This window comes from Artemia sp. Qi Xiang Cuo, chromosome 9 (assembly GCF_049724085.1).
Source record: "Artemia sp. Qi Xiang Cuo chromosome 9, ASM4972408v1, whole genome shotgun sequence".
NCBI lineage: Eukaryota > Metazoa > Arthropoda > Branchiopoda > Anostraca > Artemiidae > Artemia > Artemia sp. Qi Xiang Cuo.
Genome location: NC_142802.1, coordinates 51784496 through 51804301, shown reverse-complemented (window position 1 = coordinate 51804301; position 19806 = coordinate 51784496). Strand labels below are relative to the sequence as shown.

Here is a 19806-nt window from a genome sequence, read left to right as displayed (position 1 = left end):
ACAGGATATGAGTATAGTACGTACGGGGACTGTGCGTTTAGAGTGTACATTTGCCGACCCATTGGCTGAGAGTATTGCACTAATCTCACTAAATCAATATGAAACATGTTGGGAAATCACTCCCGAAGACAGTGTTCTACTAGACTTGGCGCCATGAACACCAGTCAAATAATCAATGTATTTAATATGGACCCCTACATGTCCCAGTACAAATCCTATTGTCTACCCTCGGACTTTCTTGGAAAAATTCAAAGTGTCAACAATATCTTGATTATTGTTAATAGCAGTCCTTCGACTGTGCTGACGGGTCATTGGCTTTGCATCTTTCAAACAATGAAGACGATTGAATTTTTGATCCTCTTGGCCTACCCTATACATTCTACACACCTCTCATCAGCAACTATATTGAGAGCAATGGGAAAACTATTATTCAAAATCAGAAGAGGGTTCAGGATCTAACAACTAAAAGCTGTGGCTTCCATGCGCTACTATATTTTGTGTTCCGATGCCGTGGCTATACTTACAAGCAGTTTCTCCACATTTATGTTGGCAATCCCCGTCTGAATGACTTTCTAGTGGAAAATATCCTCTCAGACCTATATAGTATTGATTTCAGTGCCCTAAGAGTAAAGTACTTAAAAAATGTTTGTGAATTTGTTTATTAATAAAATGCATGTATATATACAACAATGTCTTTCAATCTACACTTTAGATTTCTTCATCTTCGATGTATAGGCAACTGTCGTGAACCACTAATGCTGGTAAATCATTTGGATTCACTGTATATTGATCTTGATTGACTGCAAAGTCAGGGTCACATTTTCTACAGTACAATGTAACTTCACTCTTGTCATATCTCTTTGTATAGTCAATGATACTATTTGCATTCATATTATGAAATTCACGAGTTTCAATCTGTCTATTTTAAGCAATATCACATACAATGTTTTCAACTGGTGAATCACATTCGGTAACTGCCAAATAAAAATCGCTTGGTTTATAATCATAGTAGGTAGTGTCATCACATCGATGACGTAGAAACCAGATTGTCTTGTTACCCCAACAGTTGAATCGTAGACCAGATTCCTCTTCCCAGAATAATTTAAATCCACGACGATACCAATCTCGTAGAAATAAACTAAAATCACGTTGAGGATTCTTTCCAATCATAGCGGGGTAAGTATTCTCCCACTGATCACATTTATCATAGTGACAATTGGAGCACAGGTGCCCTCTAGGATGAGAGTCACACACCTCCTAAAGACATGAATTACATCCTTTAATTTGTAGTGCATAGCCTCTATGTAATTTACATGGATTAAATAATTTACTCTTTTCAATATAGCCAACAATAGTTGTACAATAATAACATGTATTCCAACGGCAAAGAGTTTACACGAAAAATGTAAATATATAGAACTTTTTTTGGTTTCATATGTCAACGAAATAACAAATAAAAATAAACAGATCATCTTCACTTGATAAATTCAACGTGATGGAAATGGAGGGGAGAGGAGTAGCTTTGTGACGTTACCTCTTTCGAATGATGGGGGAGCCATCTACATTGATTCCATTGGCAATGTTTTCAAAAGTATATTCACGATATGATTCTGCGTTGTTCCAATTAATATATCAATGAATTGACTATAAGCATTTGAGTCACATTTTAAAAGTTTTATACAATAGTTCAAGGGGGTGTAATCACTACTCATTATATGGTCAATAGTTTCCTGACATGATAATATCCCGCGTTGAAGAGATAACTTGAGAAAAACATAATCCAAAATCAAATGTTTTTCCATAAACATTAGATTCGATCTAATTCTCTCTTTCTCAAATTTATTCATTTTTCAGTCCTTTCACTCCGACTGCTGACTCTAGACTGAGCCTGATTCGTTAGCCCTACCCAGAACAGAAAGAGAACATTTTCGATTTCGAAACAATTTTATTCAATAATTACAATGACATCAATAATACAGAGCATGTACAATTAGCGATACTGTTTATTGTCTTCAATTTGTTTCACCAATGCACTTAAAGCACATTGAAGTCTATTCGCATGTGCTATTTCAACCTTTGCGGCGAAACATAATTGATCCTCCATTTTAAATTTGCTCAAGGATATCACATATCTTGCATATACTGCATCCCATTCCAGACAAAGACGTGATCCTTTCGTAATTTCCACCGCAATGTTTGGTGCTCTTGCACCATTATCATCAACTCCACTATCAACTTCTAAGAGGGTAAACATTCCACTCATCGCCATCACAAATATATATCCAAATGAGTAAAGTCAAACTGTTCTTCTTCTCACTCCTTGAATTCTATTCACAGACTAATAAAACTATATCAAAAATCCTTTCTTTATATTCACCCCGCCGCTAATATGTAACCGAATCCCGCTGATTGGCTGAGAAGGAAACACGTGATCTAACTGTTTCCGGGAAACTCATAGCATTTGGCGAGAGCAACAAATACTATTTCTGGATCATAACATTCACGATCGATTACGCAATCAAGTTCTCGGAAATTCACTTCCCCCTCGAGTCCTAGATCAATAACATTGTCCCCGTTAGAATTCAATGCGCATGTGCAACCTTCGTTACGGAGTTATTACACATAGAAACATCAAATAAATCGACCTTGGAAAAAGAGGTCATTGACCCCATTAACCACGTGTTCTCCCTAATGACTCTATGCCCTTATTTGGTGTGGGGTTCGGAGTCTATGCCCTTATTTGGTGTGGGGTTCGGAGTAACACCCCCCATTCTACTCACTTCGCCACTGCAGGTGTGGGTGGTTTTAACAGATAACAAGCTGAACTTGTTCGATGAAATCAGGTTCCAACCCGGGTTTTTAGCTTGTTGTTAAAATGGGTTCTGACTATAGCTGAGTTGTCAGCATAGCGCGTTAATTTACTCCTATTAGTAGAAGGAGCATCATTGATAAAAAATATTAAATAGTGTAGGATCCAAAACACTTCCCTGAGGAACTCCACTCAAAACGAGCATAGAAGAAAAAAGAATATGGTTACCAGAGACATGAAATAGCTGAACACCTTGAGATTGTAGGTGAAAAAAAAAAATCAAGGATCCAGAGCAGGGGTTTCTCTTCAATCTTGACTGCACATAGCTTGATTGCAAGTCGTTTGTGACAAACTTTGTCAAAAGCTTTAGAAAATTCAAGCAGAATCATGTCAGCAGGCACCCCAGTTTCAAGTAACTTAGTTATGTGGTCACATGATTCAAGGAGATTGGTATCAACAGATCTGCCAGAATGAAAACCTTGCTGCAAGCAGAGGAAGAGATTATTTGCTTCAAGATATCTAATAACTAACGAATTGACTATTCTTTTAAGGACCTTAACAACCACTGATGTCATGCTAACAGGTCAATAATTTTCAGCAAGGTGTTTTCTACCTTTCTTAAATGTTAGTAGGATATGGGAAGTTTTCCAATCCAGAGGTAGTCTGGAGGGATTCAATGATACGTTGAATAGCTAGGAAAGTGGTTGACACAAGACTGTTTGACATTCATGAAGGATACAAGAATGAAGGCTGTCAGGGCAAGCAGATTTATTCATTTTTAAGGGACAAAAGTCCTTTAAAATTATTGTATCAGTAATCAGAATTGGTTCTATCTTACGTGGTAAATCCTACATAGGAAGAGGGGGAAAAGCAGTACTTGAATCAGAGGAAAAAACATATGAGAATTGTTGTTTTAAAATTTCAACTTTCAGCTAAGGATCACCAACAAGTTGACTTTTATGCAAGATATCAGGAACTTTATGTCTCCTGTGACATTTTTGAGAGGCATAATGCCAGAAAAATTTAGGATTATCCCTAACATCCTCAGCCAATTTCTTCTCAAACTTTCTCTTCAACTCCTTGATTTGGTTAGTTGCCTGGTTATGAAAAGTTTGGAAGATTTGATAATTTTCCGAGTTTTCCTTTTTTTTTTCTTTAGTGATTCCATGCTTGATGTTTTCTATTAATTAGCCTACTTATTTCAATAGCTCAAACCGTAAAGTTTTGGCCTGTTTTGCCCAAAAAACTATGGTGCAAGACTTTTCAGCATGCAAAATTTTAGTTTTCATGTTAAATTAACTCACATCAGTATCATCAGTAATAAGCTGTTTCCAACTGACTTTGGCAAGTCTTTTGGAGACTACTTTGTAATTGATTTATTTTCGCTGCTTAGAAGAAGGCTGTTTAGTAGGCAAACGTAACTCCAAAATAATTACAACATGGTCACTGTTACCATCAGGTGTTGATATTATATTCTTAATAAGAAGGTCTGGATTGCTGAGAATAACTAGATCAAGAGTGTTAAAAGCTTAATCCTCTCTGAAACGAGTTGATTGAGATATTTTAGGGAGTTTTAAGAGAGGGCAGACAAAAAGGAGAATCCCTACTGCAAAAACCAGATCCATTAAACCATTGAATATCAGGAAGATTAAAGTCCCCCAGAAGGACAAGATCATAATTTGCAAAATCAGACATTACTTGTAATAGCATAGCAGCCAAAGTAGATTCAGAGTTTGAAACACTGGTAACATTAGGGATTGTAAATAGAACAACTATTGAGGATGTTTGGCTATGTATTTTTTATCTAAACAGACTTAATCCACTCAACAGTCTGAGAGTTAAGATGAATGACACTAACCTTTATGTGATATATGGGAAAGAGTTGTCATTGTTTGATGTGGAGTGGGGTGTAAAACAAGGCTATATACTCTCACCAGTCCTCTTTAATTGTTGTATCAATTAGATCCTTGACCATATTCTAAGGAAATTTGAAGGAATAGTAGTTGGTAGAAATGTCAACTTGACAAGCCTTAAACCCACACCAGACCAAAAATCAGCCTAGCAAATGCTTGATGAAGCCTAGGGACCACAAAATGGACAAGCAATGGCAAAAGTTTTCTGAAGAATTGGCACAAGAGCAGCCATCATGGGAGACCCTCATTTAAAAGACCCATTTGGATGTCGGTTGAGGGGAAAACGCCTGGTCCTGCTGCAAGTACGAGTAACCTAGTACTGTTAGATTCCTTATTTTATGCTTTTTCCAAGTATTATGGTCACTCTTCTGAAAATGGCACCCGATATCCCCAGATGGTCCTGATTGAGTCTGTCTTTGATTTAGATAACCTTGGTTTTACTTCAAGATCCCTTGTCCAAGATTAGACAGTATTTTCCCGGATTAGACTTGGTCCTAAAGTGTGTTTCTGTGATCAGGCTTTGCTATTGATGATCAGAAGGCTACATTTAAAATAGCTAGTAAGCTAATCACATGCTTATCAAGGCCATTCAATACCTTAAAAGTCATTTTGTGAGTCTCAACATTGGCTGACTATTTCAAACAGAAAGGGCCAGTAAAGGTCAAGAATAGCAGCTCTTCAGAATGAGATATGCTAGAACAAAAAGAGAGATATTTTTAGATTGCTAACTTTATGTTTTTTGGGGGGTTTTGTTCTTGGATTTGGCTTTGTTCATGTGAAACATGGTTGAGAAATACACGAAAGAGAATACTTGAAACTATTCTATCTATTTTTCTGGTTGCAAACTCTTAATTTAAGACAAGATAAATAATACATGTGACCAGTCATACTTTGGAAAGCAAAATTGTAACCACTATAAATTGCATACCTGCTCATAAGAAAATTAAATAGCCCCCTCCCCCCAAGATTGATCCCTGAGATTGTTGGATATAAAAGTTCTAAGGAATGTAAGAGGATTACAGGCTTAAATGGGTTTAAAGGACCTTTCAGGAAATAATTAGCCCCAGACACATTCTTGACAGGTTGTAACGAACAAATTTAGTTTATATTTGAATATCAAGTACTTCTAAATGTGCACTTAAGCCTCAAGTAGTAAGTATCAGGACATAAATATTTTTAATTAGTACTTGAGCTATGGCCTGACTAACAGTTGAACTTGAAGTGCCTTTTTTTAATTTAATAGGTTATTTGGTAAATATCTGCTTTATAGATAAGCATTATTTGCTTAAATACTGGAGCATGAAAGGTGTCTTATAACAGACACATATCGAAGTAAACAGTTGCACAATTACACAGCCTACAATACTGCAGTAAAACCTGTGTTCTGTAGAAATTAACTGGATTCTGACATTTTTTGCAATAGACAGATCTATGCTTGATCATGCATAGACCCTGATATTACATGAATCAACATGATTGGTGCTTAGAGATTTTACTCTGGGCATTAAGCAATTAAACAGAATAAAAAATAAAGTTAGAAAACATGTAAATAAGAATGATTATACAGTAGGTGTAAAACAAGGAAAGTTAAACTAGGTATTTTTAATGGTTTTATTTATTGTTTAAAATTGTCCTCTAAATATCTATTCCTCTATGCCTTTATTAGTTATAGCAATTATTAAAGATTAAAATAACCTTGAGAGATTGCCCTGGATTTGACTAGGGAGACTTCGTTTAAAAATCTTGGCATCCCAATGGATGAAACTGTTGAGCTTAATTAGCACATTTTTGCTTGTATTTACCTCTTGGAACCCTGCTTTAGCAGATGAGCAATCCATTGACATCTGTTATTTTTTTGTATGTCCTAATTTAATGGGAGATTGAAATGTCTTTCAAAAAGGTAAGATGGGGGTCCCTTCTCTTCTTTATTCCACAGCAAATTGAAGTTTGTGATGAGTATCAAATCACATACAAGCAAGGTCGTGCCCAAAGGGGGGGGGCTAGGGGTTTTTGACCCCCCCCCCGAAATGTTTGGTTGACTCGTAAAAACGTAACAAAAATTTATTTAAAAAAATTTTGTATGGGTTTTTTTAGGTTGTTTGTGTAACCCCCCCCCCCCCCAATTTTATTTTGAGTAAAACCCCCTCCGAAAAAAAATTCTGGGTACGGCCTTGCATACAAGTCTGCAATTTTTGAGGACAAGAGATTTGTAAATAATTGGAGCAAGAATCTCAGTGAAAAAGCAGTCAATCTTTTTGGGGTATTAAACTCTTTCCTGTATGAATGTCCCTTACCTGTTTAAAAGTGATGACTTCAAAATGTACCAATAATGATTATGTATTTGGTTATTGCTACAACTATGTTGAAGTATTTTTATTTCAGATGACTTCAGTAGATGCTGCCACAATGACACATGCCAATGGAGATGCAAATAGTGCTCAGTCAGGAAAACTGGTTGTGAAAACACCAAAAGGAACCCGTGATCACAATCCCCATCAAATGAGTCTCAGAGATCCTGTATTTGAGAAAATTAAGGCAATTTTCAAACGATTCGGTGCTCCTTGCATAGACACACCAGTTTTTGAGTTGAAAGTATGTTGTGATTTGAAAACATTTTTTGTTTCGGCAATGTATAAAATAGGGACAGTTAGGAGTACTAAAATACTCAATAAGCATTTGATCAGTTTTCAGGGTAGAACAGGGAAAAAAACTAAATGTTGATTTTTGGGTAAATCAGTTTCTATCAGTTTTCAGGTTAGAACAGGGAAAAAAATTAAATATGAGAGGCAAAACAGGAAAGAATAAATTATTTTATCCTCCCAGTGAGAAGTTAAGATGCATACAATGCGTTGAAGTTGAGTTTTAAACAAGAAAAGTTAATTATTGAAGTAAAGTAAGACACCAGGGAATTACAATCAGGGCCAAATTTGACAGGAGGCTTGTAACCTAGTACCCACAAGTTCAGGGAACTTGCTAAACCCGATTTGTTAAACTAAGTGATACATGCATCAATGCATCTAACATGATATTTTCTTAGGACCATGTGAGGTCAAATTATATGTTGCATAAAACGAATGGAAGAAGGCACATTTTATTCTCAACTTTAGTTGCAAATATGGTTTGAATTTGTTACTTAATACACAAGTGTGAGTACAATGTATATTGCATACCATGCAAGTAACATCAAGTACCAAACATTTTCTTTTTTTAATTTATTGGCAAATAAAGGTAATATCATTGTTGCTCAATAAATTGAGGGTGCATTTCCAAAAGCTATTTTTCCCCACTATTACTCTCGTGGTAAAAATTAAAATGTTCTATTATAAGCATGTAAGTCTGTAAAGTATATTACAAGCATATAAATTATGTAAGTATTCTAACGAAAATTGTTGTTAAATAGCTTAAAAGATACTGACTTGAAATTGAACGGTTTTGTTTTTTCGTGGCCTCAAAAATAATCTGATATGTATGTATGAAACGTAATTATCTTAACCGAAACATTTGTAAGTTTCAACAAATTTGAAATAGAAGGGGAACCATGCTTTGTATAGCAGAGAACATTAAACAGGTCTCTTGGTAAGAAAAACATTATTGTTTTTAAATGGTTTTGCAGTATACTTGCTTGAACATTTATCCTCTGCAGTTTTTTAAGGACACTGCTGTTGTTAATTTTCATTTCTTGTATTCTTACCTCTTTATATTTCTGTAATAACTGACAAAGATCTTGTGAAAGTTGCATATGCTTTCGCATAATATTAGATAGTTTTCAGTAGAAACACCATGAGAAACTAAAATGATGTACACCAAACATGACATGATATCATCATATATCACATGACATGATATCATTATAAACATGACATGATATCATCATATCATGATCGTACACCAAACATGATATCATTATGATTTTACTTAAATATTATGCCTAAATATACTTGCAGTAATTTGAACGTTTCTTCTCCTTTGATGCTTTGGAAAATAATCCGAAAGAGGAAACGTGTCGTATGCCCAATAAAATTGTTTTCAAATTAAACTAGACAAAACATTTGCGCCTTCAAAATGATTCTATCTAAAAAAAAAAATGTACCTACTGCATGTGCTAGAACTTCATTTAATTAGCCTAGTTTAAAATATGCTTACCTTTGTTTGAACTTATCTTATCTCTTCATAATGCTTGAAAGAGGTCTTCTTCTTGTACAAATAAACAAAAAATAAAATTAAAAAAAAAAATTACGAGAAAGTCAATAATATAAGCCTCGATCAACGCACACAGAACAGGTCCTGAACCTCAGAGCATATCTAAATTTTTAAAATATCAAGTTGCCTGTCTATGAAACGCCTTTTCAATGGACTTTGGCAAAGGTGCATTTACAATGTGTTTATTCGTGTTCATTTTTTTGCTGTAGTTCTGCTATTTCAATCAAGTTTTTTTTTTGTTAGTTTGTCACTAGGATTGGTAATCTGGAATTTCAGTGAAAAGGTTAAGAAGAATTGAAAGCACTTTCCTCATTATTGCCCGAGTTCATCCAGTTACCGTAAGTTTCATAAAGAAAACAAAAATTAGAATTCATAAAATGACAATTTAAAATTAGTAAACTTCGTTTGATTAAGTTTTGACCCATAGAAGTTAATGAAGACGTAAAATAAATAAACAAAATTTCATGACCTGGTACACCTATGATTTGTGGAAGTTTTCTAGCTTAGAATTTTTGAGTTTAGGTGAAAATATAAAAGGCCTCAACCTTCTCTCTTGAACTCGATCCCAAGAACAACATCCAACCGATCGTAAGTTTTTTCTGTCTAAATGCACCAACGGCATGTTTGCTTTCATCTCCTCAGCTTATCTTATCATATGAGGGTAATCATTCAATAAATCTAGGATTCTTGTGGAAGTGGAGACTTTGGAAAGTATACTTTTGCTATTTGCTATTTCAGGAAATTCTGACTGGAAAGTATGGGGAGGAGTCAAAACTGATATATGACTTAGAAGATCAGGGAGGTGAAAAGCTGAGCTTGAGATATGATTTGACTGTGCCTTTTGCTAGATACCTTGCTATGAACAAAATAACTAATTTCAAAAGGTACCAAATTTCCAAAGTGTATAGGAGAGACAATCCAGCTATGACTAGAGGTAGATTCAGAGAATTTTATCAGTGTGTAAGTTGGTTTTCACTTTTTTCTTCAAATTATCTCAATTGTAGAAGCGTGAGTTTTTTTGTTTAATAAGCAAAGAATAAATAGGTAAATGAAATGAGAAAAAAAAAGGACTAACATAGAATTGCAAAAACAACTCCAAAGAGCGTCAAAATAGACTGTTATCCCTTTGGATTGATACCTAACAATTAAATTTAGAATCTGTTTACGAATCAAGTAATTATAAGCAAGAAAAGATAGGATACGATATTATTCGTTACGTGATATTTTTTGTATTTTTAGTTTCATTGGGAACAATATGAAAAAGAATGGTTTAAAACGTTGCTAAAACATAGAAAAGGAATGAATTGCTACACTGGAATGAAACTATCCTTCCTCCAAATGCGCTCTGATTGTAACTATCCTTCCTCCAAAAATGAAAAAAATGGATTAGTGGTCTATCTTGTGCGAAATTTTGTACTGAGTCTGAATTTGCTGTCAGAATTGGTACCACGCCGCTAGATGTTTGCCAAATCACTTTTTTTCGTATCCTATGTTGAAAAGTTGCTATTATGGCACCCTGAAACTATTCTAAGTCCGTATTTGGACTTGAAATAGTTTCAATCAGTAGACTTTGATCTACTCCAAGAAACTCTACAATTTGGTGTCTCCCCTATAACCTCTTTTCGAAGTTCTTTAAAAACAATCTTAAAAACTTCACAAGTTCTCCTGAAAAGTAGCGGTTTTGGAGATAGGATAGTTTCAATCGGAGCACATTTGGAGGTAGGATAGTTTCATTCCAGTGTAACCAATGAAACCCAAATTAAAAGTGAAATATGCATAATTATAAACATTATAAATTAGGGATGCATTTTAACATACTCTCGTTTAGTATATTATCATGATTAATGGTTGTTTAATCAACCACTTAATGGTTGTTTTATCAGTATGTTTCACCTTTTTTTAGATGCTTATCATTAATAATGCTGGGTTGATGTTTGTGAACTTCAGGGACATAGAAAAAGATTGATATAACGTATTTGTTATCAGCACACCACATTTCTGCATCTCCTGTCTTAGGCCTCATCAGATGATAAGCCAGACTCTAAATCATATTCTGGATTGTAAAATATGCGTTCACTGAAAGGTGAAAAGCTGAGCTTAAGATATGATTTGACTGTGCCTATTTGCTAGATACCTTGCTATGAACAAAATAACCAATTTAAAATGCTGTTGAAACTGATCATATAAATGCTGTTTCACTAACAATTTGGGTTATGGATTAACACTCTTGTTGAAAAAGCTTAATTGTTTTAGGCTTCGGACTTTGATGGATCAAAGAATTTAATTCGCGGTTTTATCATTTCAGGTCTTTGACAGTTTTCAATTTGACAATCAAGCTTGGTAAAGCAGTTTTTATAAATTGCTTTGTTTCGCGGATAAAACTGGATATTTTTGAAGAGTCTGGTTTGTCATTCGAAAGGCCATGCCAGCGCGCGTCCAAGCGCCGTTCTGGCTAAGTGGACACGCGCTGGGCTGAGAATCCGTGAATTCGGGTTCGATCCCTGGTGTGGTCAGTTTCTTAGTTTGGGACGCGGGTCAGTGGTGTGACCCTGTAAGCTTAGCCAGAGTCAACCCAGCTCTAAATGGGTACCTGGAGAAATCTGGGGAAGCTAAACAGAAAGGGTTTGCGAAAGCATAGGTTGGCTGGCCCCCAGCCCCTCATTGCACTTCCTGGCTGAAGGGCCACGAAACGGAGATCAGCACCGCCGGTTTGGACCTTAAGGGTCTAGTGCCGCATCCTTTACCTTTTTTTACCTTTACCATGTACATTATGTTATTAAGATGCAAATGTTTTCTTAATGAAATGCTAACAGAAGTTTTCGAAGGTACCAATAGGATGATCAGTGACAATAATCTACTTGGAAGCATTTAAGATTTAGATGGCAATACTGCTTATAGAGGGGTTGTAAAGTTTCAAAGAGTTGTAAAGTGAGTACTTGACAATGATGCATGTCCAGTGGTGGTGCAGTGGGTTTGACCTTAACTTGATAGTACGGGACCCAGAGATCGAGCCCAGCTGTAGCAACACACTGCGGGGCCGACGCATTGACCTTAGTTAGTAGTCAAGAAGTGTCGTTAATCAGGATTACTTCTTTTGTTTTACTTTGACAATGTTGTTTATTGTCATTGGTGTATAATGAAAATGATGAATTTTAGTAGATTGTCAAACTGATTATGTAAAGTGAAAACTATGTTCTAGTGGCCACTAGCATGTAAATTAATTTCTCTATGGTTTTCTAAGAGCACCTATATCGTCGTGCTCATAGAATGCTATTTTCAAACATATAGCTTGTTTTTATGCCATGAAACTGCTTAGCCTTGCTTTTCTGATAACGAAACAGGTTTTAAGCTCTTAGTTCTTTGATTTGTTTTGGCTGTCATCAAACTGAATATATCTAGTCTAAGGGACAAGGAGTGTAATGCGAATATCATCAAGTTTCTTGTTAAATACAATCCTATCGATGGAAAAAATAATGGCTTTATTTCTTTTTTAACTGATTGTTTAACTGTGTTAAAGCTAATCTTTGGCCTTCTTTTATATATATGTCTAGGACCCGAGTGCAATCAACAAAAATCTGATGAGTATCTGCTATGTAATTCGCTGTGCTATAAATGGGCTTTATCAAATGAGAAGTTTAAATTTTCAACCGAATTTAAAATTCAAAGCTTTTTTTTTCTTAAAATTTAATATTTTTCTTCAGTTAAATTAGATAATTGTTAATAATTAAAAAAAATAATAGTAAAATAAAATTAAGTTTAAATTTTAAATAATTGTATTTAATTTTTTTTCGAATATCTTAAAAACTAGAAAGTAATTGTTCTCAATTGTTGTTTTTCTGAACTAATAGACAATTTTTTTTTTTTTTTATGTTTTGCATTCCCGTGACAACTCTCTTTTGCCATAAAATAAATAAATTTATTTATTTTTGCACTTAATGATAAGGCGTTCTAGAAAGATTACATTAAATGCTAGGAAATAGTTTTATGTTGCAACGCGTTCTAGAAAGATTACATTAAATGCTAGGAAATAGTTTTATGTTGCAAGTTATTCATGTAAATGAAAGCAGAGAGAGAGAGAGAAAGAGACCAAATGTTTATTAATTTGCAATAATGAGGTACAATTATGTTATTATTTTCGACTTGTTTTATTTTATAATTCAAATGTTTGTAAATTGTCTTTTTTTATTAAAGAAGCAGGGGTTTGGCAGCCATTCTAGCAAAATCGTGTGTATGGGACTAGATTTTAGTCTCAATGAAATTTTGCAAGATGTTTTTTTGTAAGATATTTTTATGTAGCATGCATCATATATTAAAGATTGCCATTTCATAACATGCAGTTTTGTTAAACTTTGCTTAAATAAATATGTTAGTCTAATTTTTAAAAAGTAACTGCACTGAAATAATTTTTTTGTGAAAGGGGGAAACCTGCTCCTGACGCTTATAATATTTTACCAACCGTACAAAATATACAAAACCTGTGAAAAATGTTTTACCAGCTGTACAAATACTTCTTGGATTATGGGTAGTTTTATACATTAAAGAACCAACTTTACTTGATTAGGTATAATAAACGTTTCCACGATTGAAAGGGAAATCAAAACATTCATTCGTATTTAAAAATGTTGCAATAGAAAATTGACCGCCTCACTAACTGTGCCTGTTTTTTTATGACAGATTTTGTTGTATTGACAATTAACATTGAAAGCTCGAAAATGATACCTTGTTTCTTTTTCTTTTGTACCCAAAATTTAAATTACGAATCATATAGTACGATTATTGTATTCGATCTTTGGAGAGCCATTCTTATTATCAAGATCCTTCAGTGTGTCAAAATTCGATATTAGATTTCATACATACATCAAATCTAGATGACACTAAGTTATAATGAATGAAACACAGTACATCCTTTCCAAGATCCCAATTTTTGATACTTTGCAGTTTCAACACGTCTTAGATATTGTCATCAAAGCGCGGTTATGCTTGTTAAAAACACTCATGAGTATGTCTGCAAAAATATTAAGAACTCATGTATTAATTGCTGATATTGAAAACAGTTAATAATGTGAATATAAAACCCCAGGGGGTGCTGAAAATGCAAGCAGAATATTGTTCATAATTAGAGGATTGTACTGACTTAAGTGGATTTTGTGGGCAAAATAATTAAATTCAAACATTGTCAGTTTTGTGGATGTGCTGCCTCTAAATCCTCCGCTTATTCAATTTGTGCTGCATAGCTGCCTACTATTTAACTTCCCTTGCTTTCAGATTGACGTTTTCTTTTTATCTTGTAGGATTTTGATATAGCTGGCAAGTATGATACGATGATAGCTGATTCAGAATGCGTTGCTATTATTGCCAGTATTCTCAAGGCATTAGGATTGCCAGATTTCACAATAAAAATAAATCACCGACTTATATTAGATGGAATATTTGACGTCTGTGGAGTCCCGGTTGATAAGTTTAGGACTGTGTGCTCCTCTGTTGATAAACTCGATAAAGTAAGTTATGCTGGATTTTTATTTATCTTGAAAAAGTAATCAACTGTTTCCACGATCAAGATTAATTTAGGGCTAGCGAAGTTTGTTGCGCTATAGACCCTTTGCCATTGCTTTGTAAACTGGATTTGAGAACCTCTGAACTAAGTTTCACCATAATCATCGCATACCTAGCGCGTATGAGGCAGTCTAGGAAAATTAGCCATTGCTGCCAGGGGTTAGGACTCCTAATTAAGCATTATTATTTTTATTTCTACTTTTCTTTGTTTTTTTATCGTTATGGTATAGAAACAATTTTTACCCTTTTCTTTGAAGTTTTGTTCTTTGAAATGTTGCGATTGGTGATTATCTTTGCACTAGTTAACAAATTATGAGATACCTACTCCGACACGTGATGATTTTAACGTTTTTTAGTGAATTTAAGAGTTATTAATACTAGTGGTAGCAAAGAATGAATTTTGGCATTGAAAATGGAAGGAAAATGTACTATGGCAAGATGAAAATGCACGAATAAAATATTGGGGCTGAAACTAATAAATTACTTTCATTATTTGAATGTTCAACTTCTTTTGAGGAACGGATTCTAATTACCTGTTTTCCCATTTTCTTTGCTTTTGACTATCATTAAATACTCTTTTAGTGGTTCTTGTTCTTCTTGTTTGGATTATTGTGGAGATACTTTTGATAATGTCATCGTCGGAATCAAATTCTGACCTGTGCGGCGGGCTCCTACAGTTGATATCAAACAATGGGTCCCCATCACTGGAATCCAGTTCCAGACTTTGCGGCGGGTTGCTGCAGTTGAGATTGAACTCCAGGCTCCGTATGACAAGGCAGATATAGATTCCACAGTGACACGCTTCTCTTTTCTTCGTGCGGATTATTATAGAGACGCTTTTGCATAATCCCGTCAGCGAAATCAAATTTGTTGCCTTGCAGCGGGTTGCTGCAGCTGATTTTGAACTCCCCCTTCCCTTTCAATACTTTCTCTTTTTCTTCTTGTTTGGATTGTAATGGAAACGCTTCCGCATAATCTCATTACCGGAATTAGGTTCCGGGCCCTGCAGATGCGTTCGAATTCGTGATTTCGTATTACCTTTTAGAGATCAATCCTGTTATGCTACTACATGACTACCTTTCAGTATATTCAGTTGCTTCAAATATTCTATGTGAACAAATCCCCAAGTCTTATTAACTGTACTAATAGAAAAATTAATTTTAAGTTTCTTGGAAGTTTAAAAGCGCCAACCATATTTCTTTGTGGCTATTCTCAATTTGATACATTCTCTTCAAGAAATGAACTACTTAAATAGTGTAAAAACAGAATTGAGAAACGGGTAGCTAGACATTTTTTGGGTTGAAAAAAAAAGGATACAGATTATGTTATTTCAAGCAAGTATTTGTTTCTATAGGCGGAAAGACCATCTCCCCAGTGTATCGTGACTATCCTCTAACATCTAAGTTAATTATAGACCCCTGGGATGGTCATGAGCTACGGAGAGTTACCTGGGGTTCACTACGGACACACTTTTAAAGCAGATGCAAGTCCAAGGGTTTATATTGATTATATCTTCGTGCAAACGAAGGGGTTACGGGGCTTTATTTTTAGTATTCGTTTTTGAGGACTATTCCCTCTCCTTATAAGAATATGGACGTAAATTGTCTTTTATGTTTTCCGGAAAATTGTCCCATGCATATGTGGGGCTTCCCTTAATCCTACACTCTGCACCAAAATTTCGCTGGGGATTTTCTGAAAGTATTTTAAAGGGTTCCCTTGTAATCCAAAGCCGTTCAGCTCAACTTATTTAACTCAACTCATGTTCAACTCAATCCCAATTCAACATGACCCATGCAACTCAACCCCCATGGAATTCAACCCCCCCCCCCTGTTAAACTAAAACCCCATTCAATTGAACCTCAATTCAATTCCTGCAACAGGTTATGTTAGGTTGAACGTGGCTGACCAATGAAATAAAAGTAGTGCCAATAGGCTCCTTATCTTATTTTCTTTCCAAATATCATGGTCGCTTTTCTGAAAATGCACCCTAACGTCGCCCCTGATGGTCCCAGACATGGTTGTAAGATATATAAAAAACTGGAAAAATACAATGAAATTCTTACTTTATAATTGCACCCTATGTCTATTAATCAGATTATCATGTTTCCTTCCATCATTTTCTACGTTTTAAAATTATTTCAAATGATATTTTTCACCAATAATTGTATTGAAATCTGTTGGCGGAAAGCTTTTCACCGGGTGAAGAACGTGGAAAAATCGATTAACAAAGAAAACATTACGTATCACGAGATTCCATATAAAGGATAAATATATTATTAGGGCTATATCTTGGATCATTAGGGATGAGGGGTTGGGCGTAAATAGAGCAGTATCAGAAAAGAGGCTCTGATAATTGGAAAGAGCCTAAATAAGGAATCTGGTATATTTATATTTTATTATAATGTTTCCTTTAGGTGTCGGCAACCACAGCATTCTTACTGAATGGGTTGAGTTAAACGCTGATTGAGGTGTATGGGGTTGAGTTAAATGGGGTTGAATTGAACGAACATCTAATTGGTTTGAGTTGAACGGGTTGAGTTAGGCGCACAATATCTTAGAGTGCAGCAAACATATCCAGTTAATCCAAGCATTTTATTTATTGTCTTTCGGTGCATTTGAAATGAGTTTTCTATTGTGGAAAGTAAATATGGATAATTAACTTCTTCCCTTGTCGAAGTATTGTCAAAAGATTTAGATTTTTATCACAACTTTTGTTTATTAGTTTCCGTTGTTTAAGCACTGAACAAAAAAAAAAGAAGTTAAATTTTCGTGCAATGAGCACTAGGAACGGGAGCTTCCTTGATGTAGTGAAAAATTTCTATTAAATTTTTGGTTTGAACTCCTCTTCTTACCTTCATTCAAATAGAAGGCATTCGTGAAGTTTGATTTCTACATTTTTTCTATTTATGTTTTAAACACCTAAATATGATAAGGGCTATTACATGCTCTTTACGCTAAAATATAGCTTTTGTTCAACAGTCCTTCGAGAAAAGGGACATGTTTATATTCTTTAGATGCGGTTTTTGTAAATATGAGAAAGCCCCGATTAAATCACCGCTGTTTATTTTTAATTTAAACTCACATCACAATGATTCTATATTAAACTTCTGCGCTTTAACAGTTGCGTGACATCTTTGTATGTCCGTTGTCACTAAATAGCTACCTAAAGACTTATTGAGGGCGTTTTGGTCTTATCACTGTAAGATTTTGCGTGAAGTCAAATATTTGTATGTATTTCTTAAAACTTCTGACAAATAAATATAAGAGAGTTAATAAGCGTTTGGGTGAGTATTTCCTTTCCATAAGTAGTGACATTTTAAAATTGACCACACACACTAATGAAATATGATAATATAAATGCAAAGCCTTTAAGTAAAAGAGCTTGGAACACTTGTGTGATTTGCAATCTGTTGCGCCTCACTGGAACCCTAAATAAACTTGACTTTAATTGAAAATTAAGTAAGTAAATGATGTAACGTAAGTAAGTGAAAAGTAAGTAAGTAGGTAAGGGAAAATTAAGTAAAGTAAGGGATGTTACTTTAAGTAAGTGATGACTGATACATTGCTTATAGTTAGTTAAAAACCATACTATATCTCCTACAGAGCCCTTGGGAGGAAGTTCGGAAAGAAATAACTGAACAGAAAGGGATTGCCGAAGAAGTTGCTGACAAAATAGGAAAATACGTCAAGTTGAATGGAGGAAAAGAGCTAATAGACAAACTTTTAGATAATGAAGAGTTAAGCAAATCAACTGTAAGTTTTATTCTTTTTCTTTCTAAACATTAGAACCTGGAATAAGCTTTTCGGTAAGCAAACGGTGCAATTATAGTGTTAGTGGACTAAGTCGATTTCTAACATTCTCATAGTATACACTAGGAACTGTGTATGTTTCTTTGTATTGATGAACTAAGTTCCAATTTTACCATTGTTTGAAATGTTTCCTTTCATTGTGAAAGTTTTGAAATTGCCTTTCAAGTCCCAAGGAAACTTTGAATATGATCAATCAAGTTTTTTTCTTTTTCCTACCTTTATCATACTCGTTTTGAAACGCTGCTGACAAACGGAAGACGAATTTTCTGAAGTAAAGTTTATACAAATATTGGCACAAAGGCTGTAAAGGAAATAAGGAAGGGCTAACATTTTGCCAAATTTATGGAATAATTATCAAATATAAATCAATCATTTCTCGGACTTATCTTGAAATATCTTCATAAGTTTATTTGGCGCAGTTTTTTTTTTTCTATTGGACACTGAAACGAGTGGTTGTTTTTACCATTATATTACTTTTTTTGGGGGTGGGGTGTAGGGTAATATTGCTATAAGACTTTTAAAATGCATTAAGCTGTCCTGTCATAGACCAGTTTATATTTGCCACTTTATCCTTGTTTTTAGTTTCTTCTAATTATTTAGTTATTTTAATGTTCTGTTTACTTGCTTAAAATGTGGTAGTAATTATTGGAACCAGTATTAGTTCAATATTTTCTAGAGACTCTTGACTTTAGATAAGTTTTTTTCTAACAAACTGAAAACTATTGGATTCATAAGCACAAGTGAAAAAAAACAACAATTGAAAAACATTTTTAATAAGGTGTCTAAAAACCATATTATGGTTGCCGACAGTCGCGATTGGGAAGAGGCTCTAAACTTAGATTTGTGTCATCCGACGAATGACGGTCCTAGCCATGTGGGGTTTGTGATTGTTCGAGCATAGCCCAACCGAGACAAGAGACATTTGCGCAGACCAGAGGCCCAAAGCTCTCCTTGAGCCAAATGGAGGCCATTTGACATTGCCGAAAGACCTCAACTGCTGACATATATATGTATGCACCAAATGGGTGTATTTTTATACGCCTATCTTTGCCTTGCTAAATTATTCAAGCTTCAAACGCGCATATTTTGTTAAATAATATTGGAATCATGATAATAATAGTAAATTACTGAAATTCCCCCTTGAGAATTTCCTAAAATACAGTCAGAAACCTTGACTTTAACGACGTGGCGTGAAGACATATTTACAAGAGCTGCGTATTCTATTCATTCAAAATGATTTGTTTTTGGTATTTTCATTGGAAAAAAAAGAAGAAACAGGATTGCAACCCTAGGCTTTGAGAAACACATCTCGCCACCACCCCGACATTTTCGCGAATTGATACTTGTGTAAATTAGTAGTGGGGATTAGCAGAAACGTCCAAGGTCACCTTAAACTCTAATATAATAAAGAGGACTTGCTTTTTCAAGGTTTTTTGGAACTTGGAACAAGTTTTTTCTTTCTTTTTTTTAATAACGTAATTTTAAGCTTGACGAAAACAAAACCATTCATATATCAATGTC

General features: G+C 34.7%; 1 protein-coding gene across 1 annotated transcript in view; it reads left to right on the top strand.

The window, feature by feature from the left end:
* Positions 1–19806, top strand: part of HisRS (histidine--tRNA ligase) — a 61441-nt gene that overhangs the window by 27492 nt on the left and 14143 nt on the right. The window contains exons 2-5 of the mRNA XM_089094680.1: positions 7105–7314; positions 9661–9882; positions 14214–14420; positions 18079–18228. Of these exons, the coding sequence (XP_088950806.1) occupies positions 7105–7314; positions 9661–9882; positions 14214–14420; positions 18079–18228 (789 nt within the window). The remainder of the gene's footprint in view (positions 1–7104; positions 7315–9660; positions 9883–14213; positions 14421–18078; positions 18229–19806) is intronic.